This window comes from Dipodomys spectabilis, unplaced genomic scaffold (assembly GCF_019054845.1).
Source record: "Dipodomys spectabilis isolate Male_0828 unplaced genomic scaffold, ASM1905484v1 ptg000230l, whole genome shotgun sequence".
NCBI classification, from domain to species: Eukaryota; Metazoa; Chordata; class Mammalia; order Rodentia; family Heteromyidae; genus Dipodomys; species Dipodomys spectabilis.
Window position 1 is genome coordinate 1,568,872 of NW_024870907.1, and position 11,439 is coordinate 1,580,310.

The 11,439-nt window shown below is 56.5% G+C and overlaps 1 protein-coding gene across 1 annotated transcript; it reads right to left on the reverse strand.

Annotated features, from left to right (window-relative positions):
* Positions 1-3,364: 3,364 nt before the first annotated feature.
* Positions 3,365-10,328, reverse strand: Chadl (chondroadherin like). The gene is made up of 5 exons (XM_042697894.1): positions 10,306-10,328; positions 8,336-8,504; positions 6,016-7,728; positions 5,332-5,498; positions 3,365-3,565 (listed from the first exon to the last, which is right to left on the reverse strand). The coding sequence occupies exons 1-5, from the start codon at positions 10,311-10,313 to the stop codon at positions 3,379-3,381; spliced, it is 2,244 nt and encodes a 747-aa protein (XP_042553828.1). The 5' UTR covers positions 10,314-10,328; the 3' UTR covers positions 3,365-3,378.
* Between the last annotated feature and the right edge of the window lie 1,111 nt (positions 10,329-11,439).

Here is an 11,439-nt window from a genome sequence, read left to right on the forward strand (position 1 = left end):
CGTTAGGTATGGCCTTCATCCAGGGTCTGGCCAACATGATGGCAGGAGTTTCCTGCTTTTCCACAGAGCTCTCTTGGGTGAGGTGAGTGGAAAGCGGAACAGGTTCGCTGCCTGGCTCACGTTTCCTTACTGTCCAGGTCCCCTTAGCGCCTCATTTTCCTCTCCCCCTGCTCTCTAGAAGTTCCATGTCAGCTACTTTCCTCAGTCTCCCTTGATACACTGACCGTCCATCTCTCCCGTAACTTCCGGGAAATCAGGGTAGAGCCCGCTGCAGCCTTAGCCCTGTTCCTCCTCTAGCTCCCGTGGCCCCTCAAGCCCTAGTGCAGGCGGCTCGTGCATCGGGCTGCCGGTCGCTGCTCACCAACACGTGCTGACCACGCTTTCTCCAGGTGCGGCTGGCCCTGAGACGAGACGCAGGTATCCAGCCCTCTCAGTCTGGATATTTGGGGCAGTGTGTTAGCCCCCTCTGCAGAAGGTTCTAGGCATCTAGCCCCCACACTCTACACCCAGGCTACAAACCCAGCCTACAAAGGGACCGTTGACAGCCAGAGTTCCTCAAAATGTAATCCATTCAGTGATGGAAGACTACGGGAGCTAGCAGAGTCCCAGTTCCAAGAGACTATGCGTTTCCCTTCCTTCTGTGCACACACCAGTCTGAGACTGGTGGCTGCAGCCTCTAGACCAGGATCCTGGACAGGAGGTGGCTGGGGATGTGCTCTACTCCCTGCTGAAGAACCCACTGCCTCAGCTTCGGTAGCTGCGAAGGGATGGTTCTGATGGACGCTTCTGGAAAAGCTGGTGTGTGTGTGTGTGTGATGGTTCTGATGGACGCTTCTGGAAAAGCTGGTGTGTGTGTGTGTGTGTGTGAGATTGGGCTTTTGTTTCTTCCTGTGTGTGTGTGTGTGTGTATTGGGCTTTTGTTTCTTCCTGTGTGTGTGTGTGTGTGTGTGTGTATTGGGCTTGTGTGTGTGTGTGTGTGTGTGTGTGTGTGTATTGGGCTTTTGTTTCTTCCTGAAGGTAGAAGGTAAGAAGCCTGCACAAAATCCCATGCTCAGAAGCCTTATGGCCCTTACTGGCTCCCAGTCTCCTTGTATGAGACAGTCCCTTCCTGTTAAAGTCCAATCTGTCAGAGTTGATACCTTGTAGAATGCACTCTGACGTGAGTTAACTACAGAAGGCACAGCAATAAAGATGGTCACTTCTCACTACTTGAGTGCCCTGTCCTATACTGTCCTTTGGCTTCCATAATTCCCCTCCCCAAAGCTATGAGGGTGGGGCCCAGGTCTTGTGTCCTTGGTACCCACTTCAGACCTGGCATAAAGCATGATGAGTATTAGAACAAAGCGTACTGGTTAAGAAACCATTACTGGTGCCTACAGGTCAGGTGTTTTGTCGTTTGAGACTACGGTCTCACTGTGTAACCCGTGCTGGCCTCCAGCCTCTTTCCCTGCCAGAGCCTCCCACATGCTTGTCCTCACCCAACTGAAATTTAATTGGTCACAGCTGCAAGTATTGATCTCAAGGCTCAGAGTGAACTTTGTACTTCAGCTTGCCCTTAGGCGGAGACCAAAGGTCATTGGATCTCAACGGCTGCACCACTGGTTGAGATCCTAAAGGTCTTCCACACTGGGCATTTGCTCTACCTGAGGCCCTGCAGTGACTGATACAAACCCAGCCAAAGCCCAGCACAGCAGCGAGCCGCCCTGTGCCTCAGCCATTTAGTGACCCAAACTAGACTTGTGCTTGAGGGAAGGGGAGCAGCACAACAGCCATGTGTAACGACTCCTGCACCGGACGCAGACTGCATCCCAGGTCCAATGTCCACCTTCAACATGGTCTGGACGCAGACCGCATCCAAGGTCGTATGTCCACCTTCAACGTGGTCCTGGGACATTTTTCTTTTTGGTCATGGGGCCTGAACTCAGGGCTGTCCCTGAGCTTTTTCACTCAAGGCCTGGGGTGATGCGGAGAGGCTCACCCAGCTGCGGACTGCTGCGATACCTGGTAGGAAGCTGGTGCCGGCGAGTGCTGAGCTGGTATTGCCTCTGTCACTATTAGTGCCAGTTCTAGCTTCTAAAGCAGGATTTGTTCATCTGCAGCACGGGATTTTTTTTTTTTGGGGGTCCGGTCGTGGGGCCTGAACTCTGGGCCTGGGCGCTGTCCCTCAGCTCTTCAGCTCAAGGCTAGTGCTCTACCACTTGAGCCACAGCGCCACTAAAGGCTTTTTTTCTTTTTGCTTATGTGGTGCTGAGGAATCGAACCTAGGGCCTCAGGCATGCAAGGCAAGTGCTCTACCACTGAGCCACCTTCCCAGCCCCGGGATTTTTTTTTTCTTGGTCAGTTGTAAGTCTTGAACTCGGGGCCTAGGCACTGCCCCTGAGCCTCTTTGTGCTCAAGGCTGGCGTTCTATCACTTGAGCCACAGCTCCACTCTGGTTTTTGAGTGATTAACTGGAGATAAGTGTCTCACAGGGACCTTCTGCCCAGGGCACCTTGGAACCATGATCTTCAGCTCTCAGCCTCCTGAGTAGCTACGATTACAGGCAAGAGCCACTGGCGCCAGGCAGACTGGGGTCTTTTTAGGGGTTCCTTCCTCACACCCAGATTACCTGCACAAAGAACAGTTATGGTTTTGACTTGTGTTTCGCCTAAAATGTATGTTGGAATCACAATCCCCCAGTTAACTTGGAATCTGACCTCATTTGAAAATAGGGGCTTCACAGAGGTGAGGAAGTAAGGGTATGCGGTCAGACCCTACTTCAATGCAGCTCGTGTCTGTGAAACAGGAAATCTGCAAATGGAGATAGAAGGAAGCCAGGTACTGGTGTCTCACACCTGTAATCCTAGCTACTCAGGAGGCTGAGATCTGAGGATCTCAGTTCAAAGGCAGCCCGGGCAGGAAACTCCGTGACTCTTACCTCCAATAAACCACTACAAAACCGGAAGTGCCACTGTGGCTCAAATGGTAGAGTGTTCACCATGAGCTGAAGAGCTGAAGGACAGCGCTCAGGCCCAGAGTTTAAGCCCCACAACCGACAAAAAAAAAAAAAAAAAAAAAAGAAATAGAAGGAAGCTAATACAAAGAGACACAAAACTCCTGAAGGAGGTATGCTGGGATTATGCCACCTTTCGCCACCAGAGGATGATCCTCTGCCTGGGCTGGAAAGTCCTCATGAGACTCATCTCCAATTAACCACCAGAAAAGTGGAAGTGGCACTGTGGCTCAAGTGGTAGAGTGCTACCTTTAGCTGAAGAGCTGAGGGACAGCGCCCAGGCCCAGAGTTCAAGCTCACAATGGACAAAAAGAAAAAAGAAAGTTCTGCTCTCTGGAGACTTTGGGAGCTGGCCCACTCCCCACAGGGCTAACCTTGTCTGCACTTCAGTGTCTTCTCTTGATGCCGGTTCTCCTGGCACTGGATCTGGAGGCTGGTGTCCGCTTGGCCTTCCTGGCAGTCCAGCCTGGGCAGGCTTCAAAGACAGCGGCTGCAGCCTTCACCCTCTGGCCACGAACACTGGGTGGAGCGGCACAAGTAGCCCCTACGCGCAGGTTCAGCCCAGTGAGCCACCTGAGGAGGAAACAGAACTTGGGGAACCCACTGGGGGATAGGCGAATGAGAACTTGAGGGGCAGGTCAGGGGCTACAGGCAGTGGGGCAGAGGATCTATGGCCCATCATGTCACCTCACACCTCAGCACCCTCTCAATAAGGAGGAGATGAGCAAAGTAACAATTACAGGGGTCTTACCACGTTCCACCTCCTCACACCAGTTATATGTGCTAACTCTAAACTGCATTCTTCCAGTCACGGGAAGATACAATCATTCTCCCTTTTCAGAGAAGGGCACCAAGAGCTATGTAACTTTACTTGGTAGTCTGCGTCCAGGTCTGTCTGACTCCAGAGTTCATATTGCTTGTTTGCTTTCTTTTTTTTTTTTGGTCGGTCATGGGGCTTGAACTCTGGGCCTGGGTGCTGTCCCTGAGCTTTTCAGCTCATGGTGAGCACTCTACCACTTGAGCTACAGCACCACTTCCAGCTTTCTGGTAGTTAATTGGAGATAAGAGTCTCATGGTTGGGCGCTGGTGGCTCACACCTGTAATCCTAGCTACTCCGGAGGCTGAGATCTGAGGATCGAGGTTCAAAGCCAGCCCAGGCAGGAAAGTTTGTGAAACTCTTATCTCCAATAAGCCACCAGAAAACCGGAAGTGGCGCTGTAGCTCAAGTGGTAGAGCACTAGCCTTAAGCTGAAGAACTAAGGGAGAGCACTCAGGCCCAGAGTTCAAGCCCCACAACTGACAAAAAAAAAAAAAAAGTCTCATGGACTTTCCTGACTTGGCTGGCTTTGAACCATGATCCTCAAATCTCAGCCTCGGGCTGGGAAGGTGGCTCAGTGGTAGAGCACTTGCCTTGCCTGCATGAGGCCTTGGGTTCGATTCCTCAGCACCACATAAGCAGAAAAAAAAAGCCGGAAGTGGTGCTGTGACTCAAGTGGTAGAGCGCTAGCCTTGAGCTGAAGAGCTGAGGGACAGCGCCCAGGCCCAGAGTTCAGGCCCCATGACCGGAACCCCCCCCAAAAAAAAAAAAGAAAAAAAAAAAAGCTCAGCCTCATGAGAAGCTAGGATTATAGGCGTAAGCCATCAGTGCCTGGCTCATATTGCTTTCTTATGAAATTATTGAAAATATCTGCAAATATTTCTTAGGACTCAGCCTATTAGGCAGGCAAACAATCCAACTTTATAAATGAAGAAATCAAGGCTCAGAGAAGCAGGATACCAGGGGCTCATGCCTATAATCCTGGCTTCTGAGGAGGCTGGAATCTGAGGATCACAATTTGAAGCCAGCCTGGGCAGGAAAATTTGTGAGACTTTTATCTCCAAATAATCAGTAAAAGTGCTGGAAGTAGAACTAACTCAAGTACACAGCACCAGCCTTGAGCAAATAAATAAACAAACAAAACTCAAGGATGGCCGGAAATGTGGATTTGTGGTAGCATGCTTGTCTCGCATGGATGAAGCCCTGAGTTTGTTTCCTCAGTAGCTCACAAACAAGAAAAAGCTGGAAGTGGTGCCGTGGCTCAAGCAGTAGGGTGTTAGCCTTGAGCAAAAGAAGCTCAGGGACAGTGCCCAGGCCCTGAGTTCAAGCTCAGTGTTGCCTAAAAAAAAAAAAGAGAGGGGACTCAGAGAAGTCCACCCCAGGAAGGCAACTGACCTGGCGGGAACTCGTTCATGCCTGGCTCCCATGCTGGTCAATGGGATAGCAACATGGGCCCCCAGGGAGATGGTGGGTCCTTGCTGACAGCAGTGGGTGATTTCGGCTGGCGCTCAGGGGTGTCTACCTGTGCAGGGGGAGCAGCTGGCAGTCGCAATGGAGGGGATTTCCGCTGAGGTCAATGAGCTCCAGCTGGCTGAGATTGGGCAGGGCAGGCAGGACTCGAAGTTGGTTCTTCTGCAGGTACAGGCTCTGGAGCCCTGGACCCAGGCCGGAGAAGGCCCTTGGAGATATCTGCAAGGAAGTTCAGGGCCTGGTGTGAGCTTCTGACAGGCTGGCTGGGCCAGGTCTGAGAGAGAGCTCCATCTCCCCTAGGAGAAGAGGACAAGGTGAGGAGTCTGAAGTGGCCCAGGCAGAAAGGGCAATGCTGGGGTCAAAACCCAGGCTGCTCTCATCTTCAAGACACCCAATGCCCAGTTCATCGTTTTTTTCCTGCTCTGTCTGAACTCCACCTCTACAGATTCTCTTGGGCGCTCTCAGCAGTTGGTTGCTGCTCAGGCCCAAATAAACTCCCCCCTCCCTCTCCCATGCTCCAACAGGGCCTCCCCTCCTTCCCGGCTGCCCTTCACTGTGTGGCTCTGGATTCCATCTGCTCTGTCGTCCACACCTGTGCCCTCTAAAGGCAAGAAAAGTGTGTGCTTTATCTCAGGATTTCCATACACAGCCTAAAACCTGGCACCGATGGGCAGTGAATGCATGCATGCCTCCGATGGCTTTATGTTTAGCTCCCTGCCACCCACCCAGCGCCCACCTGCTCCAGGCCACTGCTGTTCAGAAAGAGGTGCTGCAGGGACCTGCCCAGAGGCTCGAAGGCACCATCTTGCAGGGCCCTGAGTGGGTTCCCTGACAGCTGCAGCTCCAGGAGGGCAGGCAGCCCCTCCAAGGCCCGAGTGGGCACCTCTCGCAGCTGGTTCCCATCGAGATACAGCTTCTCCAGCTCCCGAGCCGGCCCTAGCGCCCCAGGAGCCACCTGGGTGATGCGATTTCCACTCAGGTGGAGCCAGCGCAGGGCTCGAGCCGCGGCCAGGTCTCCAGGGGCGAGGCGGTCCACCACGTTGTCCTGCAGGTGCAGGGAGAAGAGGCTGGGCAGGGCGCTCAGGGCGGCCCCTGGCACCTGCTGGAAGCGATTGCGCTCCAAGTACAGGTAGCCGAGGCGCGGGGCCCCTTCGAGGGCCGCCGCGCTAAGCCCCGAGAGCTGGTTGTCGGAGAGGTAGAGGTAGAGCAGGCGATCGAGGCCCGCCAAAGCCCCGGCCTGCAGCTCGGCCACGCCGCAGTGCTGCAGGTGCAGCGACAGCAGGTGGTGCAGGCCCGGGAAGGCGGCGCGGGGCACCAAGGGGAAGTGGTTCCGCCGCAGGTCCAGGAGCTCAGTGCCGTCGGGGAAGCCTCGGGGCACGGCGCGCAGCCCGCGGCCCGCGCAGCCGGCGTGGCGGGACTCGGAGGCGCATGCGCAGACGTCGGGGCACGGCGTGGCGGAGGAGGCCTCCTCCTGCGTCGGGGGGCGCGGGGGGCCTCGGGGTGCCGCCGCCGCCAGGTCCTCGTCCTCGTCGTCCTCCGCGGCCTCCCACGCCGCCTCTCCCGGGCAGCGCAGGTCCGAGGGCCGCAGGGCGTCCAGGGCCTCGGCCCGCAGCCGCCGGGGCCCGCGGCACGCGCCGTCCGCGCGCACGCGCGCGCGCGCCAGCCACTCCAGCAGCGGCCGCGCCTGGCAGCCGCACCACAGCGGGTTGCCCTGCAGCCGCAGGCGGCGCAGCTGGCCCGGGCCCTGCAGCGGGGGCAGCGTGTCCAGCTGGTTCCCTCGGAGGTCCAGGGTGTGCAGGCGCGGGCAGTGGGCGAAGGCCCGGGGCCCCAGCGCCTGCAGGGCCCCGTGATCCAACCTCAGCTCCCGCAGGCCGGGCAGGGCCAGCCCGTCCTCCTCGCCCGTGTAGGTGAGCGGGTTGTGGCCCAGCTCTAGCCGAGCCAGGCTGCGGGCCTGGGACAGGGCGGCCCCGGGCAGCGCCTGCAGCTCGTTGTGGTGCAGGCCGAGGCGGCGCAGGGCGGGCAGGCCGGCCAGGGCCTCGGGCGCCAGCACGCTCAGCGCGTTGTGCGACAGCCGCAGCCAGCGCATGCGCAGCAGCCCCTGGAAGGCCATGGCGGGCAGGTAGACCAGGGCGTTGTGGGCCAGGTTGAGCGTGGCCAGCGCGCCCAGGGCCCCGAACGTCCCCGGCCGCAGCTCCTCCAGCAGGTTTCCCTCCAGCTCCAGCCGCCTCAGCGAGCCCAGCCCGTCCAGGGCTTCCTGGGGCAGCGAGCTCAGGCGGTTGGAGGCCAGGTTGAGGAGGAGCAGGCGGCCCAGGCCCCGGAAGGCGCCTTCGGCCACCAGCTCCACCCCGCAGTGCCGCAGGTCCAGGTGCGTGAGGTGAGGCAGGTCCTGGAAGGCAGCTGGAGGAATCACCTTCAGCATGTTGCCCTGGAGGTCCAGCCTCTGGGTCAGCTGGGGGCGGGAGGGACACATGGCAGATTGGCACAGCACTGTCCTGCTCCTCCCCAAAGCCTGGCGCCCCAGCGCCAAGCACCCCAGCCCTGGGATGAGCTCCCCCCCTCCACATCCTGTCATTCCTGTGCATTTTCCTTCTCCCCTCCCTCTAGCTCATGACTCCATAGGAGGCAGAGACTGCATCCTACCCTGCGCAGCCCCAGTTCGGCCACAGGGCCTGTAAGAATTCATTTGCCTATAAGGTAACTGATATTTCAGTCGCACAGGGATTGTGGGTTATCCGCCATTACTGATTATGCTTCCCATTTTACAGATGTGAAGACGGAATTTGTAGAGCTCTCTCAATCAGATCGGGCTCTATCCTGGGGCTTGAACTGAGCTGTCCTTGAGCTTTATTTGCTCAAGGCTAGTGTCCTACCACTTGAGCAAGAGCTCTGCTTCTGGCTTTTTGGTGGTTAATAAAGAGTCTCATGGACTTTTCTGCCTTAGCTCTCAGCTTCCTAAGTGGCAGAATTACAGGAGCTACTAGCCCCTGGCCAGACCAGGCTCTTGCAACCTCCTTTTCCTCAATGCCAGCCTGTGCCCAGGCTACTGCCCTGCTGACCTCAGGGATGGTACTGGGCACCTCCGTGAGGTTCTGGCGCCGGCAGGCAACGTGCCTCCTGGAGTTGTCACAGATGCAGGTCTGTGGGCAGCGGTGAGCGGCCGTGTGCCAAGCTGGGCCTAGCAGCAGCACCAGCAGCACCAAGGGACCTTGGGTGGAGCTCTGAAGCCTGGGAGAGGGAAGAAGGTGTGGGTTCACTGGAGCGGGGCCCTTAACTAAGCCCCCGCTGCAGTGCGGCTCCCGGCCCAGATTCTACCTTTGGGTCCAGGACAGTAAAGAGTCCTGGCTGGCCCAGGTCCCTCACCCTCGCGCTCCTGTTATCAACTCTGATTTATATGGGAGGAAACGGAAACCCAGAAAATCAGCCTGATGAGTCCTTCTGACTCTGTCGATGAGGATTGACTGGATGTGAGAATGGCTTTGGGGTTCCAAGCACCATCCATCTCTGGTCCAGTCCTTCGCTGCAGGGCCAGCTCTCCCCCCAGCAGAAAGCCCCTAACTTAAGTTGGTAACAGGAGGCTTAGCCCAGATTTCAAGCAACACTGGCAGCCTCGGGGGTGTGGTGTGTGTGTGATTCTGAGTGGACTCACTGGCTGTTCAGAGCCACACTAACATGGCAGGTAAGCAGCCCAGACTTCCTGTTTACTTTCTTGCTTGTTGGTCATGGGGCCTGAACTGGCCCTGAGCTCTTCAGCTCAAGGCCAGCACTCTACCACTTGAGCCACAGCACCACTTCCAGTTTTCTGGTGGTTCATTGGAGGTAAGAGTCTTACGGACTTTCCTGCCCGGGCTGGCTTTGAACTGTGATCCTCAGATCTCAGCCTCCTGAGTAGCTAGGATTTCAGGCGTGAGCCATTAGCGCTTGGCTAATACGTTCTATCTCCCCTCCAATGCAGTGCCATCCGCTGACATGGACTGGGATAAGAGACTGAGGGTTTGGCTTTCAGACTGCACCCTGAGCAAGATGTCCATCTGTCCATCTCCCCACCCATCTGCCCATCATCCACCCCCTTCATGTCACAACTACAGCCACTGCCCGTGCCTTAGGGACACCACTGCCACCATGGCTGACCTCCTTTATGTTCCTCTCATCCCCAGCAACCACAAGGAATTTTTATTTATTTATTTTTGGGTCCGGTCGTGGGGCCTGAACTCTGGGCCTGGGCGCTGCCCCTCAGCTCTTCAGCTCAAGGCTAGCGCTCTACCACTTGAGCCACAGCACCACTTCCAGCTTTTTTTTCTTCTGCTTATGTGGTGCTGAGGAAATCAAACTCAGGGCCTCATGCATGCAAGGCAAGCGCTCTACCACTGAGCCACCTTCCCAGCCCACAAGAATTTTTAGAACACAGATAGGACCCTGACATCTTCAGCTGCAAACCTTCCCGTCTCCTTCAATCTGACTATCAAAAACCCACACTCGTGATTTGGCTGAATCCTTCCCGAGCACATGCAGGCTCTGCTGCTGCTCCACACACTGAGTCCTCTCCTCGCTACCGGGGTCATCTAACTTGCCCAGGTTTTCCTCCTGTTCTCAGCTTGTATCCCACAAGGCCTCCGAGCAGCCTTCCTCCATGCCTGGGCTGTTCGTCTTCCAAACCTCCCCCATTGCTGCTCCCTAGATCGCCACTACCTACTTCTCAATGTCTTTTGGATCCTGGGGGCCCTCCTGCCCCCAGAGCTGAATGGCCTTCTCCAGAGTCTGTGCTCATATCGGAGCAGCGGGAGGGCTCACCAGACAGAGCCCTGAAAGGACAGGAATCCGGGATCCAAAGACCAGTTCTGATCTCTGCTGCAAGGCCTCAATCCACCGGAGCAAGTCCCGGGGACCCATCCCTGGGGGAGATCTTGGACAGTCCCCGGTTCAGGAAACAAAGTCCCTGCCACCAGCCTGAGGCAGAGAAGGCTTCCCTGTTCCTGTGGCCATCAGTGGATCCACAGCTCCTTTGCACCCTTGGGACCCAAAGACTTACCCCTCCATGCTCCCGGGAACTGCCAGCACTGTCCGGAGGCACAGCACAAGGGGAAAGCCAGCGCCGGTCCCTGCCCGGACTCCGGCGAGAGCCCCTCCTTGGCCCACAGGCCTGGCAGCAAGGACAAGGCTGAATGGAAAGCATTGTCAGCAGCCCCGGGCACTGGGGCTTCCCCAGACTGTGGGCAGGGGTGGAAGCAGTGGCTGGCTTTCCAGGGCCTCCTGTCCACTACAGACCCAGCAGCACAGCCCAGGCCTCAATCCTTCGGCTGGCCAGCAGGGCAGAGCCCCTAAGAGCCAGCCTGTGGCTCAGCAGACCTTGGGATTCTCTAGGCTCTGTGGTGTCCTGGGCAGGCTCAGTATGGTTACCAAACCTGTTACCTAATTTCTGAAAAACATCTAATGGGACTGGCATGGTGATGTAGGGAAGACAAACTCTAGGCCAGACTGGGCTGCACAATTAGATCTTGTTCTAAAACAATACTCAGGCAACTTGAGCAACCGTAACTTGTTCATAAGGCTGCCTTAAGGGATAAGGTAAGGAGCTAAGAATGGTTAACCCTTTCTTTTCTGTTTGTGTTTAAACCTATGTGGTTTTTTTTGTTGGTCGTGGGGCTTGAAACTCAGGGCCTGGGCTCTGTCCCTGAGCCTCTCTGTGCTCAGGGCTACAACTCTACCCCTTGAGCCACAGCACCTTTGGCTTTTTGTGTATGTGATAATGAGGAGCGAACCCAGGGCTTCATGCATGCTAGGCCAGTGCTCTACCACTAAGCCACCTTCCCAGCCCAGGTTCTTGGGTTTCTGTGACCCCAGCAGATCCAGGGGCTGTTGCTTGCAAAGCTCGCAAGTTCTGTGAACCAAATCTGGAAAGCATTCAGAGACCTACTAGGGGAGCAGAGCCCAGAGGTTAGATAAGAGGCGAGATGCGGGCAGGCAGGGCTGGCGCCTCCTCAGCACCTCCACCAACCCGTCAGCTGCCCTCACTGCCTCTCCTGACACACTCAGCTAGAAGCGTGGGAGACCAGGGGTGGGGCTGCCCATACACCAGCTCATGCCATAGGGCTGCTGCCCTCAGGCAGGTGGGGGCCGGTATGTGCTGACACACAATAAGGTGGCACTTTAGGTGAAAGAAGGC